The sequence below is a fragment of the Mesocricetus auratus genome, unplaced genomic scaffold, assembly GCF_017639785.1.
Source record: "Mesocricetus auratus isolate SY011 unplaced genomic scaffold, BCM_Maur_2.0 Super-Scaffold_100028, whole genome shotgun sequence".
In the NCBI taxonomy this organism is placed as follows: Eukaryota; Metazoa; Chordata; class Mammalia; order Rodentia; family Cricetidae; genus Mesocricetus; species Mesocricetus auratus.
The window spans coordinates 10,178,131-10,201,793 of record NW_024429209.1 but is presented as its reverse complement, the minus strand read 5'-3'; the positions used below and the strand labels follow the sequence as shown (position 1 = coordinate 10,201,793).

The following is a 23,663-nucleotide window of genomic DNA, read 5'->3' as shown; positions in this document are numbered from 1 at the left end:
GAGGTAGGTGGATCTTTGTGAGTTCGAGACCAGCCTGGTCTACAATGCGCGTTCCAGAACAGGTTCCAAAGCTGCACAGAGAAACCCTATCTGGAAAAATAAAACAACAACAAAAAATTATAAAGGAGGGCTGACCCTTGGGAGATAACCCAGTGGGGAGTTAGAGGAGCAAAGTGTGAGAAGGGCTTGGCATTCCTGTGGTGGTTTTGAAGATGGAGAGCCCATGTGCAAGCCTAGAGGGCCATTTGCAGACGCTGAGCTGCCAGCAGACATGGCCTTCGGTCCTACAGCCACAAGGAACTGAATCCTGCTTGCACCGAGAATGATCATGGAATCAGATTCTTCCCCAGAGCCAGCACTAACAGCCTTACCTGGCAAATACTTTGCAAGACTTTAAATAGAGAACCCAGTTGAGCTGTCCAGACTTCCCATCTAGACAGATTGCACTCTGATAAAGATCTGTTGCTTTTGGCTATTTGGCTGGCTATGGAGAAACAGAACAAATACACACACCCATCCAGAATGGAAGGATCCTGTTGCCATCACATGAATGAGGAAATAGATCAGTGAGATGGGGAGGCTTGTCCCAGGCCTCTTGGAAAGAAGAGACCGAGATGTCTTTCTGAAGCCACCTCTGATTGTTGCTTCAAGGAGAGGATGGGAGTCGCTGGAAAAGGGAGCCACTTCTGGTAGAGTGAGCTCTCAGGTAGGGAGGGCAGCAGAGAGTTGTTATTGAGCTTGTCTGTCTATACCCAGGCTCTGGGTGTCTGAGTCTGCCGGTGTGTGTCATTCCAGGGACTATGGAGTGTTTGCCCGTGTGAGCCTGCAGCCGTGTCTCAGGGCCTTCAGTCTGAGGGTGTCTGCCTCAGAAAGAATCCATCCCCGTGAGTGACTCAGACTATATGGCTGTGTCTGTAGGTGTGAATATTCTGACGGGGACTGTCCCAGTTTTTGACACACCGGTCATCGTGAGAGGAGGGGTGCTAAGTGTCTGAGGTGGTCATCTGGGGCTATGTTCTGCATGTGACAGACGTCCAGGGTGTCTGCAGATTTTAAGAGTATGTGAATGAGAAGTTGTGTGTCTGTCTAAACTTATGTGGGGTTTCTGGCATCTGAGGGTCTCTGCTGTGTGGGAAGACATGTCCCACCTGTTGCTCCCTGTGACTCTGCAGGTCTCTGTGTACCCTCTGAAGTTGACGATTGGTGTTATCAACCGCCTTGCCTCTAGGAGTCTCTGTGTGTCTGTCCAGGTGTCCCTCCGCTCTCCCCCCCCACACACACACAGTGTGAGGGAGCCCGAGATCTCTTTCCGGTGAATACATCTTTGCGGGTTCTTGTGTATCTGAGGGTCTCCGTGTGAGCTGGAGTCTTAGGGGGAATCTGGCACGTTTTTTGGATTTCTTGCACTGTGTGTCTCTGGACACATCTGGGTCTCTGGGTGAGGCCTGCTTGAACCCGGGTGACTGGTCACCCGCCTCTGGAGCGAGCCTTAGGACTCACAGTCACGGGTCAGAGCGGCCACTGGGGGGGTTCAACCGCAGCAGCTTGGCTCACACAGCCTTGTGCCGGGCTCGTGCACCTGCCTGGTTGGCAGCGGCGACGCAGCCCGCACCCTCGCAGCTCCCACGCCCCGCCCGCGGCGCCCCCTCCCCCGGGCCGCGGCGATTGGTTGCGGCGCTCGGCTCCGGCCCGCCCCGCGCGGCTGGCAGGCTGGGGGCGCCGCGGGCCAGAGCGCGCTGCGCCGCCACCACCGCCGCCGCCGCTGCTGCTGTCACCGCCACCGCCGCGAGCACCGCGCGTCTCCAGCTCCACGCGCCGCCAGCGTCCGGCCCTCTGCGCCCCGCCGCCAGCCCAGCCGCCCGCCCGCGGAGCCCCGGGCCGCCGCCACCACGCCGCGCGCCGTACTCCGCGTCAAGAATGGGGCGGCCAAGCTGCCCAAGCCGCCCGCCGCCGCCGCGGCCGAGGCTCCTGGCGCGGGCGCGGGCATGGAGCGCTCGCAGAGCCGCCTTAGCCTGTCCGCCTCCTTCGAGGCGCTCGCCATCTACTTCCCGTGCATGAACTCCTTCGACGATGAGGATGCAGGTAAGAGCGCCTCGGTCCACCCACCCCGGGAGGCTGTCCCGGGATACAGATGCCAGGGACCCTTGGGGACCCGGGGCGCCCGGGAGAGGCGGCCACTGTCTTCACTGTACTCCCCGTCCTGCCCGGATAGACAGTCAAGGGCCCCTTTCACTCCCTCGGATCAGCAGGGGTCTAGGATAAGCTCTGGTCCTGCCCCTCCGCCCCAGGGACCCCTCTATCATCTGTATTCACCCTTCTCGCGCAGGTGGGCCTTTGGGTCGCCTGGACTCAACTCTCCCTATTTATGTGTACCTACAGGACTTCCCCGCGACCACCGTCTTGTTTCTCGACCTGACTTGCCACCATCTAAGTCTGGTTATATGTCCCCTAGTCAGATCTTAGGGTTTAGGCCGCCTCACCCTGGGGCTTCCGACGTGTCTTCCAGCGGTTGGAGGTTGTGCGCAGACCTTACCTCTCCGAGGTCTTTGTCCTAGCTGCCTCTGGAGGCTTCCTGCCCAAGACCCCTGTTTAGATGCCAAAGCCTTGAGTGTCCCTATTTGCCTCTGTTCCCTTCCCCCACAGGCTGAGGCTCCAGACTCTAATCAGATTGGGGCGGGCCGCGCAGAACTGGCCCGGTGTCTGCTGGCCTTTCCTCTTTCCTCCCCAGGGAGGTGTGAGGCCGTTTAAGTGCTAACAACACCAGAGCACCCTCCAGTGTGTGCCTCTGACTCAGGTGTTCTTGTCCCTGGAGTGGCCTTTCTGGATGGGCTGAACCCGGTTGCCATCCCTCAACTCAGGTCTTCTGCTTCTGGGTCTAAAAAAAATTCCCAAAGGTAGCCACAGTCCAGGGGTGGGAGAGGAAACCAGCTCTCAGATATGGGGCCAGGCAGAGGATACAGAGACCTGTGAGTTTCGGTTTGGGGGTAAAGAAGGGGATCCAACAACAGGTGGGGTACCTAGGAGATTTGGGTGAGAGGTCCCCCAGAGAGTGCCAGGATTAGGAGTTGGAATCAGATTCATCTGTATTCCTCTATTCCATAAGCTGTGACCTTGGACAAGTCATGCCATCCGGAGTCTCAGTTTCCTCATCTGTAAAATGCAGATGCTGCTGCCTTAGACACAAGGCTCCCATGTGGTGGGAGGGTGGAATGAAATGGTTTTTGAACTGATAATTTAAGAGTATTTGAAGTCAATGAGGGGCGGGGAAGAGGAGTGTGTATGTGTGTAGGAACGAGTGGGTTCAATACTGATTAAAATACGAATTATCTCTCAAAAGGAAAAAAGCATATATGCACTGCCCCAAAAATTTCCTGCACAGTTTAAGGAATTCAAGAGCTCAGGTTCCAACTCCCCGATGGCTGGAGCTTTCTGGGTAGGGGATGTTATGAGATGGAGTGGTGGGTACCAGTGGGAGACGAGAAAAGGAGAGTTCCCCAGAGTGACTGGCAATAGTTGAGACCAACACCTGATAGAATTTTCTACTGACCTGGAGGCAGGAGTTGGGGGTGAAGATGGTTGTTACACATCAAGTCTCTGTACACACCATTTCACGCATCAAATAAGTGAGGCCCAGAAGCTCAGCTTCTTCCTCATAGCTGAGGAGTGTTGTATTATTCTAGGCAAGACCAGGTGAAGTGGAACTGGGGGGGGAGGGGTCCCTAATGTAGTTGCCTCTACTGCAGCTAACTCAGAGAGAGAAGACATCAGGCTAGCTGTAGAGGTGAAGGGGGAGTCTTGGGGTGTCTGTGGAGGGAGAGTCGGCTTGCAGGCCTGAACTGAACTCGAGAGTCACACCGGACAGATGTGTAGAAGCATCAGAGACAGGCATGGTTTGGTTTTTCTCCAAAGTCATGCTGCATGTTGTGGGTCAGGCACCTTGGTCTTATTGCAGAACTCACTCTAGTCAAAGATAGCTTCACTGAGAATATTAACAGTATCTCTAAACATCCGTCTATCTCCCCCTTCTAAGTGAGTTTCTTTAAATTCTTGTGTTTCGCTTGTAAGAGGCCCTCTTAGGCCCCAAATGCATGAGGATAGGGGTTGTATATCTGTGAGAATGTGTGTGAATGACTGAAGCCCTGGTGTGTGTGTGTGTGTGTGTGTGTGTGTGTGTGTGTGTGTGTAACCCAAGGTCATCTGGTGTCTTGTGCATAAAGCTGAGAGCAGAACCAGGTTTCCGGCTCTCTTCAGAACACCAGTAGCTTCTCTTTCTGGAGGAGGATTTTTTAAAAAGCCAGATCTCAGTGCAGAAAATGGTCCCCAGGTGAGGAGGCCTTGGGGAGCAGTTGGCAGCCTTGAGCTCTGTTTGGGCATCTCAGGCTCACTTCCTGCTCATCCCCAAGGCTGTCTCCAGCTTGGGAGGGAGGAGGGAGAAAGTCTACTTTCATATCTGGAAGAATAACGATGGGCCGGTGAGAGATGGAAGTAAGAACCATTGTCCTGATGCTTATTTTCTCTTGATTGTCTCGTTCATTCATTTTCTCCTAGAAGAAGAAAACTGGGTTTATTTCCTTTAAAACAGCACTGAGCTGAACTAATTCTTAAAGGCAGTCAGAATAGGTTTAGGGGTTGGTTTAGCCAAAGGAGGCCATCACAGACTTGGCTCCTCCTGACTCCCCTCTCCCACTGGCCCCTTTTACTGCCTATCTGTCCTCGGTGGCTCCATTTCTGAAGTGTGTCCCTGACAGGCTTCAGGCTCATCTGGGAGCCTCCCCTTGTTGCTGTTTCCAACCCATGTCGATACATCCTTCCCCATTCATTAGATTAGGCCAGAGCCGTCTTCAAGACTCTCCTGCTGTCTCCAGCTAGCTTCCTGAGTCATAAACTGAGGAGGAGACTTCCACTGGCTCTAAATGGGGCCGTGCACATCCCTGCCTTGGGCTTAGGAGTGTTGGGCAGTGGGTTAGGAAGAAGCTGCCTTCTCTTCCTGCATCTCTCCAGCACCCTTGAGCCCAAGAAAAGGATCGCTGCAGGTTGCTACGACGCCCGTCAAGAGGAATCTTCCCTCATATGTTCTGATGCATCTCTTATGATGCGATGCTGCTGCCTTGCCTTGTTCCAAGGACGCTGGGGCTTTAGAGAGGCCGCACTCAGGGACACTTGGGTATTTGTGCCCATGTCTTTGTTGCTCAGCCTTACTGGCCATGGATTTGCATCTAGGGTGGGGAGGAGCCAGACATGTAACCCTGTTCTCACCTGCGTGAGGACCAGAATATTAGTGCTCCCAGTAGACTCTGTTGGGTCAGTGTTTTAAAAAATATTATATGATGCATGACTTTCCAGGTGTTTAAGGTGCATTATTTTAGCCTTTCCCCATAACATCCCCATTTTCAGATAAGAAAACTGAGGTTTAGGCAGAGTAATTTGTTCAAGGTCATTTAGCCAGGAAGTGAGGGGGTTGGGGTTTAAATCTGGGGAAACTGGTTCAAGTACACTTGCTTTTAGGTATGTTGCTTGCTATACAATGAATGGTACCTGGCGTGAAGTGGGTCTCAATATTTGTTAGTTCGGGTCTGTCTCATTAACAAGTGAGAGTCATCTCTGAATGTGGCCATAAAGATTGCTATGTGTTTGGGCAAATCCCGAGTCTCAAAATGTTAGCCTTTGTCCTTTTAATGGACTAATTATGTCGTAGTTTGCAGAGGTAGAGCTGGGCTCACCTCCTTTGAAGTGCCTTAAAGGTGGGGACATCAGGGGGTTTGTAAGTCAAAGAAAGGTGGGAAGCTCTCTGGCTTACCATTTCCCTCCTCTTTCTAATGAGTTTAATTGCAGCGGACCCACAGGCGGTTTCCTTGGGGGATAGTTGGAGAGCTGGGATGTATCCCCTTCCTAGTAGATACCAAAAGAAGTTGTTACATCAGGGTCTGGACCTGAGGCTAGTGTTCCTGAGCCTGACCAAGTGATTTGTCGTCTGGTTCTCCCCCGCCCGCCCAGGAGAAGGGCGGAGAAGCTGGAGGAGCCAGCTCTGATTTGCCCATAGGATGGATGCTTCGATCCAGCTCAGGGAGGAAGTTACCATGGCAACACCAGCCGGCTACCAGTCCCTCTCCTAGCAGTTAAGGCCACATCTCGGGGCTGGAAAGCCCTTCATGGCACCTCCCTCTTCCGTTCAGACCAAATCTTTTTGAGGGGGTGGGATCCACAAACTAGTACCACAGCCCTCATCCCCACCCCCGGTTTTGAACAGAGGGAAATGGAGGTGGTTGCTTGAGTTACTCTGAGGTTGTGAAGCTACCCATTTCCTGCCAGACAGATCTTGGCAGGGGGAAACAGGGTTCCAGTGCCTGCCAGCACCCCCAGGCACCTGGAATGACCACATTGAAATCTCACCCTCCCTCCCAAATTTACAGGATTTGGGGGAGTTTTCTTTCCCAGGCCAAGTGCTAACTTTTGTCCTTGAAATTTGACCCGAGCTTCATCTGGGAAACAAAATGTCCTGCTGCCCGGCTCCTTCCCCTAGAAATGGTGGGAACAGAGTGAGTCCTTCAGCTCCAGAAGGGGGGCTGGGCTGTGTGCATGATACAGGGAGGCTCCAGTATATGACATCTTCATGAGGAAGGTGCCTTAAACCACGAGTCTAGGCTCTGGAGCTCCTCTCCCTCCCTCACCCCAGGGGAGGCCACATCCTGTATCCCTTTTCTTTTCTGTCATCTATTACCCACACCCCAGTTTACCACCTAGAGCTGTAATCTCCTTGTTTGTTTTTGAGAAAAGTAGCCCTAGCTCGCCAGGCATTCACTGTGTAGCCCAGACTTTCCTCAAACATGTGATGCTCCTGCCTCAGCTTCCTGAGCACTTGGAATACAGGTCTGCATCACCACAGCCTGCTTCATAATCCCCTGTAAGTTTGGGAGCTGGGCAGAATTCTTCTAGATTTGGAAAACTGAGCCCTGGCAGGGTGTCAAGCCCAAGTGCCTCTGTAGTTCAAGTTGAGCAGTAAGGTGAGCGTGTAGATCAAGGCACCTGAATCAAATTATCCTGAAGGAATCGCCTGAGGAAAGCCAGGTGCAAGGCACACACATGCACACGTGTGTGCGCATGCACCCCCCTTGTACATGCCTTAGGACTGCTGCTAGGGTTTCCTCTGACCCCGCCCCCCCAGCTCTTTTCTTTAGTACCCTCCTTGGGTATGTCCCCCACCCTCTAGTCCAGCTCCAACTTCCTTGGTTTACAGACCCCCCTCCAGCTCTGCTAGGTGGGGAAGGGGGAGGGGGAGGAACGATTCATCTACCTTGGTTCCCTTTGGGGGATGAGGCCCTAACTCCCTCTCTGCTTCTCTCCAGTGCCCTGGCTGGAGGCAGAGTTGGGGCGGTTGGACTGTGGAGGAAAGCAGAACTGGAAGGCAGCAGCCCCCCCCACCAGTTATTATTCTCTGTCCCCAGCCTTTCTTCTACCCAACAGCCATCCAGCATGCCCTTTAAAAACTATCAGGAAAGAACCCCTTCCTTTCTCAAGGTCTACACCATTCACTGTCTTGTCTTCTCGTGAAAAAAAAAAATCATAGAGTTTGAATTTAACTTCATGGCCTGTGGCCTCAAGCAAATCCCTTCATCTTCCCGAGTTCAGGGTTGGGGGAGGGATAATGATCTTGACCAGAGACATTTTTTATGTCCTTGATCTTTCAGGGAAGTAAAAAAGAAAGAAAGAAAGGAAAAAAGAAAGAAAGAAAGAAAGAAAGAGAAAGAAAGGAAGGAAGGAAGGACTGCAGGACTTCCTTGGTGGTCCCCTGCCTTCCACAATCTCAACAATCTCCTAGATTTCTATATCAACTGAGGTGCTGACTGCTGCTACATATATACCCATTTTACAGATGCTGAACCCTAGTCAGCTGGAGACATCCATGGGTGGTGATCTCAGTCCAACTGTGCTTGCCTGGAGGCTACCTTCCATCTCCGGAGATGAATTCCCATATGGAAAGAGGCTGTCATAATAGCAAATGACAAAGGCCAGGGTACAGGGGCCTGTTTGGCTTACATAAGCACTCCAGGGCCCAGCAGCCTGCTACAGACCACCATTCCTAGATGGTCCCCATCAGTTGGCCAGCAGCAGTGGCTGTGTGACCTCCTTGAAGGATCCAGTTGTCTGCCCTGGCCCTGAGGGCCCAGCCATCACCTGCCTCTGCAGGACGATGTAGGCCAGGACTAGATTATATTTAACGCTGTGCTATTTCTACTTGACAGCTCTGGAGCACCACTCCCCTCCTCCTTCCTCCCCCCTCCCCTTCTGATTCACTTGGAAACTGATGTCAGCGCCTTATTCTTAGCCCCCGTAATTGTAACTGCATCGAGCAGTGCGCACTTCATTAACAGTTTCTGCGGTGGGGGAGTGAGAGGGCTGGGTTGGCTGGGCTGGGACACAGGTGGAGGTGGGGACAGGGTAGCCACTGCTGGGACCCTGGCTAGCTGCCTGCTTTGGATGGACCAAACTGGGTGGGTTCCAGGTCTGGCTTTCTAAGACAAGCTGTCCTGGAAGGACCGTTGGAAAGTAGTGAATGGTCCCTTCTCCTCATTAGGCAAAGAAGGAAAGTGAGGCTCAGACTGGCAGAATGGCTTGCCAAGGTCACATGTTAACAATGGTCCAGAGTTTTGGCTCCTGAGTTGTTCCAGCATTTATTCACTAAGTTATTCAGTGCCAAACTACATTCTAGGTGCTAGAGATGTACTGGGGAGCACAGCAGACCTGGTTTCTGCGCTCATGGAGCTATGTCCTGGCCTGAGGCATATAGACAATAACTGTGTAATCAATTAAAAATACATATTTCCAGCCGGGCAGTGGTGGCGCACGCCTTTAATCCCAGCACTCGGGAGGCAGAGGCAGGCGGATCTCTGTGAGTTCGAGGCCGGGCTGGACCGACAGCCTCCAAAACAACACAGAGAAACCCTGTCTCGTAAAACCAAAAAAACAAAAACAAAAAAAAAATACATATTTCCAGATTGTGTTAGGTGACAGGAGAGGAGATAGCATGAAGCAGTCAGGGAAGGCTGAGGCGCAGTGACGGCAGAGTTGAAGCCTCCATGACAAAGAGCCCAGCTTTTCCTGGTAGGTGTTTCAGGACAAAGGCCCTGAGGTCAGGGTGACTCAGGGAACAGAAAGCAGACAGAAGTAGGTGGAGTCTGGCTAGGAGCTGGATCATCACAGCCTGGTAGGGAGTGAGCAGGGGTTTCTGGTGGGGGAACTGAGGTCCAGAGTGGGGAAAGAAATGGTCCCTGTGTGAGGAGGGACAATCGAAGGACTAAGAACTCCTCAGACCCATCTTTGGGGCAGGTGGCCATGACTCTGAGTGTACATCATGGCTGCCTTGGTGCTAGAGGTGGGGGAACTGTGGAGCCAGGCAGGCCGCTTGCTGCTTGCCCTGCTCGCCCTCCTCCTCTTCCTCACTGGACCCAGATCTGTAGCTTCTCAGGCTACAGAGGACTGAGAGGGATCCCCGGGGGCTTCCAGGGAGGGGAAGAGAGAGTGAGGCTTGGGGTCTGCAGACTGTTCCTTGCTTTTGCCCTACTTTTAACTCTCGTTGACCTTGGGGACCCTGCACTTAATTTCCTCCTCTGTAAGATGGACCACGACCATAGGTGACACCTCAAAGATTGCTGTGAGGGATGAATTATATAATGCACTTCTCCAGAGCTGGACACTTAGGGTTTTGGCCTTCGTGACTGTGCGTCCCATACCCAGTTTACAGCAGGTTTTAGCCAGTGGTGACTGCTCTGGTTGTCCCATCAATTTGAGCAATGAGCCCAGGAGTGCCTAGGTCTGTTCACAGGCAGTCTGTAGACACTGCCCAGATCCAGGGTTTCTTGCTCAATCTGGGACAGTCCTTGAGAGCCTTGATTCTCACCATCTCTCCACTCAACTCCCCCTCTCTCCCTTTCTCCCTCTCTCTGTCTCTCTGTCTTGTCTCTGTCTGTCTGCATATCTCTCTCTGTCTCTCTCTGTCTCTGTCTCTGTCTCTGTCTCTCTCTCTCTCTGTGTGTGTGTGTGTTTGTGTATGTGTACCTGTGCATGAATGTAGAGGCCAGAGGTCAACCTTAGGTGACATTCCTCAAGCACTATCTGTCTTGTTCTTTTGAGTCAGGGTCTCTCAGTGGCTTGGAACTCACCAAGTATGCTAGGTTGGCTAGCCATTGGACCCCAGGAATCTGCCTGTGTGCACTTTCTCAGCCTTGGGATTACAAATGTGTCTGCCATATGTGACTTTTTAATGTAGCGTCTGGGGATCAAACAGGCTCTCACACTTTTGTGGCAGGGGCTTTTCCAACAGAGCCATCTCCCCAGCTCAAAGGAAAACCTTTGAATGCAGCTCCCATGCCCTGGACTTCAGTGCTGCTGCTGTCTGCAGGCCCTCTTGTTTCTTCATGGTCTCCAATCCAGAAGAACCGCAGCTGTGTGAGGCTTACAGTCATCTCCCTGCATCCCCTGGGGAGCCATGTGGACAATGATGAACGCAGCGGTGTGACTTAGAAGATGCCGCAGGCCGAGGGCCGGACACAGGCAGCCCTGGGGTCTCCTAGGTCTAGCACCTTCTACCAGATGGAGCAGGGCACTGTCCTGTCCTGCACTGGTGAAAAGTAGGCAGGGCCATGTGTGCACACGCACGCACGCACGGTTCATTCGAGGACAGCCTCGACTGGGAAGAAATAAGTCAAAGCGATCATGGGTGTAGAGCGCTGCCAAGGGGCCGGCTGAGTCAGTTTATTGAGAGCTTCTGAGGCAGGACGGCCAGTTTCCAGGGAAGGGCTAGCAGGAGGTGGACCCTGTGAAGTAATACATTTCTTATCTGGCCCAAATAAAACTCAGAAACGGGAGACAGGGTGCCGAGAACTCTGAGCTGATGGAGTGCTCTCTCGGAGGGGTGGCTTGGGATAGCAGTGACCTGGGTCTGCATCGCTGCACCATGCCAGTTCTGAGTCCATTGCAGGTGACCGGTCTGAGCTTTGGTCCTGTGGGTTACAAAATACTGCACAAAATTGAGATCCTGTGAGGATTTGAGGTTGTTTGTACCACATCTGGAGAAACAGGAGCTACTGCCTTTCCTGTCACTGTAGACTTCCTAGAATGAGGCGACATGCCTTTATGGTTGGTTGGAAGGTGGGGGGGTGGGAGCAGGCCCCAGGCTGGAGTGGCAGTGGCTGGGCCTGGCTGGATGATGGTTCACTGTGTGCCCATGGAGCCCGAGAGGCTGTCTGAGGGGTCCGACGGGAGGAGTCTGAACAGCCATGAATCTTGGTGTGTCCTCTGGTCACGTCTGGTGTGTAGGTGTTCATGTGGGTGCATGCATGTATGCACAGGTGTTCATGTGGGTGCATGCATGTATGCACAGGTGTTCATGTGGGTGCATGCATGTATGCACAGGTGTTCGGGAAGCCAGAGGGCAACTGCAGGTGTTGTTCTTGAGGAACCATCTATTGTATCACTTCGTTTTTAAGTCGAAGTCTCTCATTGATCTGGAGCTTTCCGGTTAGGATAGACTGGCCAGTGAGCCTCAGGGACAAGGAATTACAGGGGTGTACATCACACCCATGATTTTTGTGGGTGTTTTGGGGTTAGACTTGGGTCTTTACATAGCAATGTTTTGAGCCCTCTTCCCAGGTGCCCCTGTCTCCCAAACAAGAGTCTGTTGGGCTTCATTTCCACACGAGCAGAACCTCCTAGAGAGAAAAGGCCTCACACCCCACTTATTTCCCACTCCAAGTTCCTTCATCCAGAGTTTCTCTGTAGCTGATCTTTGGTGGATGGATCGTTGAATAATTTTAAAAATAAACTCTCTGGAGGCAGAGGCAGGCAGGTCTCCGAGTTCAAGGCCAGCCTGGTCTGCAGAGTAAGTTCCAGGTCAGCCAGAGCTACAAAGAGAGACCTGTCTCAAAAACCAAAAACAAACAAACAAAAAACAAAAAAATAATGAGCATTTTGGGCATTCATGTATGAAGTTTCTAGAATTAAATGTATGAAAGCTATCCAGAGAGAAGTATCCTGAGCACACCATCACTGATCTTCCTGCCCCCAGATGTGCATTGGTGCCGACTGCACAACCACATCCCAGATGTGCACATTGATACCAGACTGCACAACCACATCCTAAATGTACGGATTGGCACCAGACTGCACAGCCACATCCCAGATGTGTGTATTGAAGCTGGACTGCACAAACACATCTGGGATGTGCGCTTTGGTACCAGGCTGCACAACCACATCTGTCACTGTTGTGAATGAGAGCATCTGTGTCGGAACACGCTGAATAGCACAGAAGGCCTCGAGAAACTGCCCACCCACCTCCCGCAGGCCCACTCCCACAGTCACCACGGCAGTTTTAATTTTTTCTTTTTTTTTTCTGAGACAGTGTTTCCCAGTGTAGCCCTGGTTGCTCTGGAACTCTCTCTGTAGCCCCGACTGGCCTCAAACTCAGATCTGCCTGCCTGTGTCTCTCGAAGGCACGCACCCACCATGTCCGGCTCACTGTAGCCATCTTTAAGACTTCCAGTGTCTCCTTACCTTCCTGTATCAAATGGAATGGAGTGCCTATGGTGGGTCCCTTTCTGAGCCAGGCACTGTGAGGGCTGCACAGGAGCCAGATAGTCCTGGGTACCTGAAAGAACAGTGGGAAGAGTCAGAGTTCACAGTCAGAAGGTGTGAGTTTGAATCCTGGTCCTGCCATGTATTCCTGAGTGACTGGGGTAGAGATCTGGACTCTGAGCCATCTGGAAAATGGGTTGTGTATCTGAGCCCCTTCCCACTGCAAAGGCACCATGAGGATTAAAGGAGTCAGTATTTATAGACAGCCTGGCGCACACTAAAAGTGAAGTGTGCTAGCGCTTCGTATTATAGGGTTTTTAAACCCTGAGATTGACCCTGGCTATCTTGGATAAGGACCAGAGAGACACCTTCGTTTGTCCAAAGCCTCACAGCAGGTGGCTAAGAAAGTCAGAAACAGTGCCAGTGTTCCTACACTCATGACTCAGCCTTCCCTGACCCCAGATGTGCCATGTGCTATGATGGATGGACCCTGCCTGCACCTGAACCATACATTTCCAGCACTCAGTGTCCCTGGAAAATGCCACTAGCAGTCACCCTGGGGCCGGGTGGGAAGATGTGTCACTGATTGGGACCTGCCGTGGAAATTAATTAGTGCCTCAGAACACGCCTTGAGAAACATCTTTCACGTGCCTGGGCCCAACACTGTGCTGGACCAGGAGTCTGTGGGGCCTGGGTTAGGCCACCCTCAAGCCCTCTGGCTCCAGGTAGCTGTAGCTTGTGGTGGGTATCAGTGCTGGAGAGGAGGGACCCTCAAACTCAGCAATGCACTGGGTGTCTCTTGCAAGGGAGGATTTAGCACATAGATGACACTTAGGACCCTTGAGGTTGTTTCTGGTGGAAAAACAAAAACTCTCCCTCCTGCTTCACGATTTAGCCTGAGCTTTGGGTTTGGCTGATGATGGGTAGTAGGTACAACAGAGAGGCCTATGGAGTAGACAAGAAACACAGGAGCCACCATGGTTGTTCAGCTGCTTGTACCAAGAGTGGCAGTGTCCTAAGCCAGTTTTCTGATCTCCTCTGTCAATAGCCCTCCAGCTGCTAAGCAGACGTACTTCCAGGGCCAGGCAGTTCCCATCAGCCAAAAAGGGGCTATAAAGTTAGGACAGCCACTTGGGGAATGAGGGTGATGCTTGGTAAAAGGGTATATCCAGGTCTCTAATGGGGTCCAGACATCTGCTGTCAGGGAACCTCTGACTAGAGTAGGGGGGAGCAGATGAGCCCTGCACTGTATTGCCCATGCCCAGGCAATGGCATGTCACCTGTCCATTCTGTGAAGTGGGCCTGATTATCTGGAGAGATCTATTTATGAAATGAGTCTTTGGCTTGACTGCTGTCTTGACTAGGGTTATTCACCACATGAGAGCTGGGGCCTAAGCCTGAACCCAGCCCAGTGGTCTCTTTTGCATTCTGTACTGCGTTTCTAGTTCTTCCAGAACATATGTGCATCGGATGCTTCTTTTTTTTTTTTTTTGTCTGAGACGGGGTTTCTCTGTATTGTTTTAGAAGCTATCCTGGAACTCACTTTGTAGCCCGGGCTGGCCTTGAACTCACAGAGATCCACCTGCCTGTGCCTCCCAGGTACTGGGATTAAAGGCGTGCGCCACCACCGCCCGGCTTCTTCCCCAGTGCCGCCCTGAAGGGCATCTGCCTTGACTTCTACTTTCCATCTTCCAGGCACAGAGTCCTCCATGCTGAGAAAGAATTGTTTCAGTCTACTCAATCTCATGGAAGCCCATGGAACTTTGGCCTGAATTGGAGAAGTGGGCAGGCTGCCTGAGGGGATGTGACAGCTTACAGGGAAGCTGATCTGTCCTAGGGTGACCTGGATTTGAGATCTCATTTCTGCCAGTTTGCTGGTTGGATGACCCCGGGGCAGTCATTCTCCTCTTGAGCCTTGGTTTCCTGGATGGCTGAACAAGGGCGTGGCTGTAAGGCAGCAGCTAGCCTGTGAGTTCAAGATGCTGCGTGAACCCAGAACTTGGCAGGGGTCTGCTCCGTCAATGGTGGAGAAACTGAGGATCTACAATGACCCCCTTGCTTGTGGAAGGAGCAAAGTATGCATAGAGAATGGTCTCAGTTTAGGGGTCATCTGCAGAGCAGCACTTGCCCTGCTGTCCATGTTTGGGTTTCTTCAGATGTAGACTCTGAGATGAGGATTCAAGCTTAAACAGCGGAGGAGCCTCATGAAGCTGTTGTTTGTTTGTTTTTTCCTGAGTTGAAAATCAAATAGCGATTGTGTATTGTTTATATAGTTTACAAAGGTGGTCTGTGATGCCTGGAAGGGAAGTGAGAAAGCAAGGCAGGGAAGAAGCCGACCTCTGAGTGACCTCTGAGTGAAGAAGACTGGGGCATAGCCTTGCTGGAGATTGTGGGCCCTCTCTAGTACAGGGCCGTACTGTGGGAGGCCAGACAGCAGATGGCTCTCGGTTGCAACTTTCAACCACACTGACTGTATGTAAACGAGCAGAGACTGGGTCCTAATAAAACTTTATTGACAGGTGAACTTGGTCTAAGGGCTGTAGCTTGAGAAGCTCTAGAGTGGAAGTCATGCTTGAATTGTCTACCGAGAACAAAGGAGCTGGGCTGCTTAGGTTTCAGCTCCCGTAGTAATGGGAGCTGTGGTGGGTGCCAAGGGTGGCTCATGGCTGCGTTTCCAGCCGGCTAGGCGGCGCTGAGAGCGGCCCATAGTCATTGTTTCCAGCAGAATGGGGGTAGCCCTCAAGCAAAGCAATGCAGGTGCTGGTAAGGGAGGTCAGGACAGCAGCGTGAATGGAGGCGTTGACAACAGCTCCCTGTAGCGAGGGATGGGGCACGCTTGACCACTAGAAGGCAGTGTTGGAGAGAAGGCAGGACAGCAAGTTCATGACGTGGCTTCATCACCTCCTATTTCTGTCTTTCCCAAGCATTCGATGCTTCTTGGCCCGAAATGGCTTCTCTTCACCTGACACAGTTTTGTTGTTTTCAGCACTCTGGATGGAACCCAGGCCCTCACACATGTTAAGGAAGTGCTTTTCCAGTGAGCTATTTCCCCAGTTTCAACTGATGATCTTGTTCTAGGTTTTCATGTCTGTGCCTCTGCTGGGCTGTCCTCTCTGGGGTGCCTCTTCCTCCTCTGGGGTGCCGCCACTGCCAGACTCCTCCACTTGCACTGTGAGTTCCCATGGTCCTTTGCTTTCCCCTTTCTCCAGGGACTTATGTGACCCCGTGCCCCACCCAGGGCACTGGTTTAGGACAGGCAGCTCTGGCTCCCAAGCCTCTTCCTCCCTTTCTGTCTCTAGTGGTTGCTGTTGCCACGCCCTGTTCTGGAGACCCAAAACAAACTCCCTCTCATTGTCTTCGTAGAGTTCGTAGTCAAACCGAAACAGGGCGTGGCAAGGGAGCTGACCCTGGGAAGAACAGAGGGGACGGCGCAGCTGATACCTGGGGAATGAGTACGGTTGGTCTTGTGCAGGCAGCAGAGGGTTAGAGTGGACAGGAGGCCACCGTGCCAAGCTCTGATAGGCAGCTGTGGGAACACGGGTGGAGTCCTGGATTCTCACAGTCCGTGTGACTCTTTGGCTTATCCCACTCTGTCTCTGTCCCTCTCAGGCACACACACATAGAAATATTAACCTAAGGTCTGTCTGTGATAGAACTATCGGCAGAGTTTGCTCTCCAGTTTGTGTCTTCCAGAGGTTCTCCGGTAAGATGGTGAAAACCGAGGGCTTCACAGTCAGGAGCCCCAGTCAGGCTTCCACTGGCAATCGTGACCTTAGCTATGTTATTTGCCACTCGGAAGAGATTCTCTTTCTTGCTGTGGAAAGGGGCGATGCTAATTAGCCCTACTCACATGGTGCCCATCACCTCACTAATGCATTGAAGCCCCGTGGCAGTCCTCAGGAGGAGTGACAATGCTCATTATACTATACATGGCGGTCCTAAGGAGGAGGAGTGACGATGCAGTGACATTGCAGACGAGAGGACTAAGACACGGAGTGACCGGCCACAGAGGCTGCCCAAGATCATACAGCAGCAGAGGCAGGATTCCTGTCCAACTGCCTGGCTCTGGAGTCTGAACTTAGCTTCTTGGCTTTGCTGCCATCTCGTAGGTTAAGGGTTAGGAGAGAGGAGCCTTCACCCAGCGCCTGAGACACAGTGCTCCAGAAATATTGACTCTTGTCATTGTCAGCAGCTGTTGAGGGCCCTGAGGTGGGAAAAGGACTTGGTCTTTGAGAGTCCAGAGAAAGGACCATGCGGCTGATGGGGTAGCACATTGGATCACACTTCATGGTCACCTCTTGCACCTCCAAGGGCAGTTGGAGCCCTTGTTGACTTTTTAGCAGGTATGGGATGTGACACTTGGGCTTGGGGTTTGCAAATCTTCCAAGACCTCTTTGGCTTCATGGGGAGGAACGGAGTCAGAGGTCAGGGTTGGTCCCTTTGCACATAGTGATTCTCCTCACATGGATGGGCCCTCAGCCAGGCCTGTGATGGGCCAATGTCCAAACTGCTGCGTGGGCCAGAGCTCTGGAGAGAAGGCAGGAGTGTGTCACTAGGCTGGTCTGGTGATGCTCGGAGGCAGGGAAGTACCGGCTGGAAGGCAGAAACAAATTACTCTCCCAGAGCCGAGGCCGGGCCAGTTCCTGCCGTGTTACATTATTAAATTTGTAATCTTCGTTCTAATACTTTCCAGCAGTGAATAAGAACCGAATTTAAAATGCCGGCATTACATTTCGGGAATGGGGTTCTTTGTCGAGAGCTCTTGAAACCCATAATTTCTCTCCAGAGGTGACTGTCTAAGTCTTTTTTAAAAAATTAAAATAATAAATAAAAGGAAAACTATTCTTTAGTTAAAGGTTGAAGCTAGAGGGGTGGACCCCAGCCGCATGGCTCCAGCCCCAGGAAGGGCTCCGAATCAGGCCAGACCTGCAGATGCTCAGGTCCGTCTTAGAATTTGAACTCCCAAATCTGGGCTTTATGGGGGAGGAGAGCGAGAAAACCTTCAGGCCTACCTTGGCCCCCAGGAGTTGTCAAACCTCTAGATTTGTATAAGAGTTTGGTAAAAACCAAGTCACAGTCTTGAAAGGATCAGCCGCTGTTCCTGTGACCTGCAGGTGGCTGCTGGTAGCCGTGATTTTGTCACCACCTTGGTCCCAGTTTTTTATCTGATGTGGGGTTGCCAGACTGCCTGGTTGCTCCTGTCTGACCCTTCTCCAGCCAAGCTCTGTCTCTTGGGTATGAGGAGTCTGAGAGGGATGTGCCCACCCACCTGGCCTTTTCATACTAGGCCAAGTTTCGGGTCTAGGGACCCCAGAATTCCCTGCTCACCCAGCCATGGGCCAGTGGGTCTATCCAGATCCCTTCCCTGTGTTCATCCAACTGAGGGTGGGCTCCGCCTCTGGTGACCTGACCTTGAAGCTGCTCTTCGTGTATGTGGAAACAGCATCCAGGTGTGCAGTGGAGGTTGGGGGTGGAGAGCAGGGGTGGGCTCTGGCTGAAAGCCAGCACCCTCTTCACTTCATGATCAGCCTCGGGGCTCTGCGGATTCTAAATCTGAACCTGCCCCAGCCTTCAAGGTCATTATGAAGACATATTACTCAGAATAAAAGGAGGGGACATATTTTATTTAGTAGCCCTGATTTATAACTTTTAAATATTTAGACTAAGTATGAGAACCTCATTTGTATCCCTGCCAGAGCCCTAGCTATTAGGGGCCTTCACATGACCTTTGAACCTGAGTGAGACAGTCCGCTTGCCTCTTCCGCCCTTGTGATCACATCTGAGGCTCAGGTGCAGGAGCCTGGCTTAGTCAGCACCTTTGTGCCCGTCAGAAAAAGGTGTCTCCCCACACCCCAGAACCTCCTCCAGGAGGGTGAGTTGGAGAAAGACCCCAGGTCCAGTATGAGCGGGATACCCCCAGTGAGCACCTCTGCCACCGCCCCCCTCACCGAGGCACCTCTGTTCAGTACACAGCCTGCCTGAGGCTTCCCAGCATCCTCTCCCACCAGAGCCAGGGAGGAGCCACGGGCAGGACCCCAAGGGAAAGTGCTGACATTCTGAAACCCTGAGCTGTTCTCAGTGTTGAAGTCATCCTTGTCCTAACAGGGACACTCTAAGCACCTCACCTCCATTATCCTATCAAGGCAGCCATTCACAGATGGAGAAACCGAGGCACAGGAAAGACAGGCTTGAATTTGGCTCAGGCTCATTCAGCAGTCATTTCAAATCCGCATCTGCCTGGTCCTTGAGTCTGTTAGTCTGACCTCTGTCCTGTGCTGCCCTTCCTCGTTTAAACTTTAGGGTTTTTTACATTTATTTGTTGATCTTGTGTATGGGAGAAGGGCCTAGCATAGTCTGCATGGAAGTCGGAGGACAGCGTGCAGGATTTGATTCTGTCCTTCTACCGTGTGGGTTCCAGGGATCACACTGAGGTTGTCATCGCCAGGCCACCTTTCACCGACGCAGCCAGTAGTCACGGGCGCTTGTTCCTGTGCGCTGTGTCCTGAAGGGGTGTTGCTATGGACCCAGGACCTCTACTACCCAGGGCAAAGACAACAGGGCAGGCAACTCGGGAGTGGGGTGGGGGTGGGGGATGCTCCATTGAGCATTGGTTGCTGAGAGCCACTGTGGTTCCTAAGAAGCTGTTTACTAACTGCAAGGTGCCCAGGCTTGGGCACAGGGTGGGCTTTCTGAGAGCAAAGCAGATACATTATTTATGTCTCTTGGGAACAAAGTTGGTATGGCAGAAAGTGGATACAGGTAAGAGGGGTAGCATGGTGGGCTGAAAAAGGACCCAGAGCTTTGCTCAATAACACCCTTCTTGGAGACCAGAATTACATCGTATTTTTAGGTCTTGTTGGTCTGTTGAGATGGGTGGGACTTAACCTCCACCATTACCGTCCTTCTGAAGTTCAGAAAACAGGGATGAGAGAGGAAGATATTCACACACTTCCAACAGGTAGGGTTGGACCTCGACTCAGAGCACCCCAGGCTGTGATCTTGTCCCAGCACAGCATACCTTTCATTCCCAGGAAAAGCAGAGTTGCCATTTATCATTTTAACTTTTGTGTGTGCGCGTGTGTGTGTGTGTGTGTGTGTGTGTGTGTGTGTGTGTGTAGGGGTGTTGCACCCTGTTTGTGAATATAGAGGCCAGAGTTGATGTCAGACCTCTTCTTCAATTGTTCTTCAAGCTTGTTTTTGAGGCAGGGTCTCTCATGGAATGCAGCACTCACTGATTTGACCTGGTGGGCTAGCCAGGAAGCTCCATGAGTCAAGCTGGGGCTGCTTCCCCAGTACTGAGGTTACAAGTGTCAGCACCACGTCTGGTTTCTACATGAGTTACTTTATTGACTGAATTATATTCCCAGCTTCACATTTTTGTTGTTGTTTTCTGAGACAGGGTTTCTCTCTGTAGCTCTGGCTGTCCTGGAACTCACTCTGTAGACCAGGCTGGCCTTGAACTCACAGAGATCCACCTGCTTCTGCCTCCTGAGTGCTGGGATTAAAGGCGTGCACCACCACTGTCTGGCTCCCGGCTCCACAATTTAAACTTGACGCTGGTTATAAACGCATGCACCGTTCCCACTGCATTTCCTGCTTACACACTGCACTCTCAAGTTTCATGTATGTTTCCTGGTGTCCCCAGTGTCTGGGGCTGCACACACAGCAGAGAGACACCTGCACTAGCTTTACTGGGTCTCACACGTTCAGGCAATGCAGGGTGTGGTCGCAGTGGAAACTTAGAGGAAAAAAAAAACAAACAGAAAAAAGCAGATAAAAAGAAAACAAAACCAACTCCAGAGCTGAGTTTAGACCTTACGCTTTAGAACCCATGTAAGGGGGGAAAATAAAAGCAAGCCAGGCGTGGTGGCACATGTGTGTTATCCTAGTACTGAAAAAGTGGAGACAGGTGGATTCCTGGGGCTCCATGGCCAGCTAGCTCAGCCTGCTTAGTGAGTTCCAGGACACTGAGAGACCCTGTCTGAAAACACAAGGTGTGTAGCTCCTGAGGAGTGACATCTGAGACTAACCTCAGGCCTCCATACACACACACACACACACACACACACACACACACACACACACACACACACACACACACACACACACTCACACACCAAAGGGGGAACATCCTAATCTAATCTTTTAGTTCAAAAGTAGAAGAAAGTAGAATGTACTGGGGCTGTTTTCAGAAGAGATAGACAGGAGGGGCGGGGCAGAGAGAGAGAATCAGAGAGAAACACACAGAGGGAAACAGAGAAACAGAAACACAGAGAGAAACACATAGAAACAGCAAGGACTGGAGCACAGCAAGACTTGTTTAAACCAAAACAGGCTTATACTATGATGCTGTTTTGTGAGCTGAAGTCACCACTGCTCACTAAAGGGCCTTCGCAGGCTGATCTCACTCGGATTTCTAGGATCAGGTCTAGAACTGAACGCTGCTGTTGGGCTGTTGGTCACGGGCTTTCCCGACTGTACAGGGACAGCACAGTGCATACAGCTCAGCCTGATGGGCCATGGTGCGTATCTCTCCCTGCTTTTCCAGTCTTTTTCTTGTAAAACCAATCAGTAAATAAAATGGAAAACTGACAGCCCTCCCCCAGGATTTTATTCTGTGCCTGGCCCTGCATTTCAATGCAGAAGCAGAAGGCTTGTGAACTATAAATAGCCCCAGCCTCTTCTACACAGTGGCAGGAAGCATTTGTAGGTTGTCTCCTCCCAACCTGGTGACCTGGATTACTTCCTCCCTGCAGTGGCTGTGTCCCTTGCCACCTCCTGTCTGTCCTGCATGGACCAGAGCAGGCCCTGTTTGTGAGTAGTTTGTGAGCACCTACACAGGGCCACACCCTCTGGGCTGGGTGCACAGGCGTGTGATAATAGTCCTGTCTTAACCTTCCGAGGCAGGAGGCAGGTAGATGTGGACACAGTGGTCCACAGATGAGACTTTTCTGGTGTGGAAGCTCAATGAGAGACCTTCTGGATCTGGGAAGTGGGGGAGGGGCTTCCTGGAGGAGCCCAGGGAGGAAGCAGCCTGGGAGGAACTGGTGGATCAGTGATCACGCTGGATACGGTCCTGTCCAGACCCCCTCTTCTCTGTTGCTGAGCAGACTGCATAGAGAGAGTGGACCCTGTGTTCTGTGGGCCCAGCGGTTCTCAGGGCTTCTGGAGTCCTGTAGTCTTAGGTGAGAGGGCTGCCCCACTTTTGCTGGTTCTTGATTCCATGTTTTTCTGGATTCCCAGCTCAACCTAGATACTCAATCAAGTATCTTCACGAAGCCTGGGAACTCATCGGGCCTCGTAGCTCCCCTGGTCATGCTTATGTTCAGTCACACTGGGGATTCAGTTTACTGTCCAGTCCCCATCCAGGAACTGCAGCTTGGTTTCTGATTTCTCTGATGAAGGGGGATGTAATCTCTCTTGGGTACCTCCAGTGATAGGGAAGGAGTTCATAGCCTCTTGGGGCACCTACTCCACCAACAGGCATCATCCTATTGTATCCAAAGTGACCTTCACCATCAGCCCTAACACAGTGATGAATGAATACCCCAGCATGCATAGTGGATACTTTTCTTATCCACAAAATAACTACTTTGAGAAGCAAAAACAAACAAACAAAAACATTGATTTCAAATACAGTCAGAAAACACTCCCTTCTTTATAATTGTCTAATCTATAGGCTGTGTCCTTAATCTCTTTGTCTGAGTGTCTACATGAGTAAACCGGGGGACATCATGGTTGGTACAGTCAGGTCACTGGAAAGATTAAGTGGGTGTGTACGAGTAAGGCCCTGCACTATCATTACTATTATGGAGGACTACCTTAGTTTTTTATTGCTGTGAAGAGACACCATGACCACGGCAACTCTTATAAAGGAACATTTTCATTGTGGTGGCTGACTTATAGTTCAGAGGTTCAGTTCATCATGGCAGGGAGCATGGCAACATGCAGGCAGGTGTGGTGCTGGGGAAATAGCCAAGTGTCCTCCATCTTGCAGACAACAGGAAGTCGACTGCTACACTGCCAGGTATCCTGAGCACATGAAACCTCAAAGCCACTCCCTTTGGGGGTCATTTTATTTCAAACCATCACAAGGACTTTTGGACGGTGAAATCAATATCCAAAAAGTTTTCACTGAGTGCTTAGTGTGTGACTACCTCTGTCCTGGGTGATGGGCGCACTGCAAGCAAGTTAACAAAAGGCTGTCATCGTCATGATGGTGGAGTGGGTAGCACCGAGTTATTGATGAAGCGACACTGGCCAAGTAGTGGTGCACACACGTGGCCCCAGCATCCGGGAGGTGGAGGCAGGAGGACCAAGAAGCAAGGCCAACTTGGGATACATGAGACCCTGTCTCAGCAAAACAAAGGAGTAAGATGGGAGAAAGATAAAGGTTAGAAAAGTTGGGGTGAAGGGTGGGTTCTAAAATCCACTCAGCTAGTAAGGTGGGAAACTTTGGCTCATCTCTTCCACATCTTTCTCTGCTTTTCTTTACCTTTATCAGATTTTTCCAACAGTCCCTATATGAAGAGAAGGGAGAGGGGCCTGGCAGGTCATTTTGCACTGGACACAGGGACTTCTTCAGCCTCAGTCCCCAGTTTCCTCTGTTTAGGGACAATTATAAGAACCTTCTTCTCTCTGTACACAATACCACTGGAAACCTAGCTCTGATGCCTTTGGGCATCTTGAAGGCAAAATGGGTCCTTGGGTGCACATGAACCTTGCTACTCAGTCAGCTTGGTCTCAGATCTGCTCTGTCAGCTGCAGGTGCAGCCAAGACCCCTTTCCCTGTCCAGAGCCCCCTCTCGACACTTACCCACTGTCTGAGCCCATGTCAAGGTTCTCTCAGATTTCTGAGGTTCAGAACTGGCACTGGATGGCTCTAAAATGTCCCCTCTACGAAAGTGTCCTCTCTGGAGGAAAGTAACTCTCAGTAGATTTTCAAGGGAGCCCATGGGATTAAGACCTCTGAGACTTGTACTCCTCCTGGTGTATATGGAATGGGACAGGGTGTGTTAGAGGAAGGCAGGGGCCCAGGTCCCGGCTGCTGGTGGCCCCACCCCAACTCTGCTGAATGCAGGCAATGTAAGCCTTGT

General features: G+C 51.7%; 1 protein-coding gene across 2 annotated transcripts in view; it reads left to right on the top strand.

Annotated features, from left to right (window-relative positions):
• Nucleotides 1-1,878: 1,878 nt before the first annotated feature.
• Nucleotides 1,879-23,663, top strand: part of Rims4 (regulating synaptic membrane exocytosis 4) — a 61,179-nt gene continuing 39,394 nt past the window's right edge. The window contains exon 1 of one of the 2 annotated variants that reach the window (XM_040732772.1): nt 1,879-2,082. In XM_040732772.1, coding sequence (XP_040588706.1) covers nt 1,986-2,082 — 97 coding nt within the window. In that variant the 5' untranslated portion in view covers nt 1,879-1,985. The remainder of the gene's footprint in view (nt 2,083-23,663) is intronic. The other variant, XM_040732771.1, reaches the window with a different exon arrangement.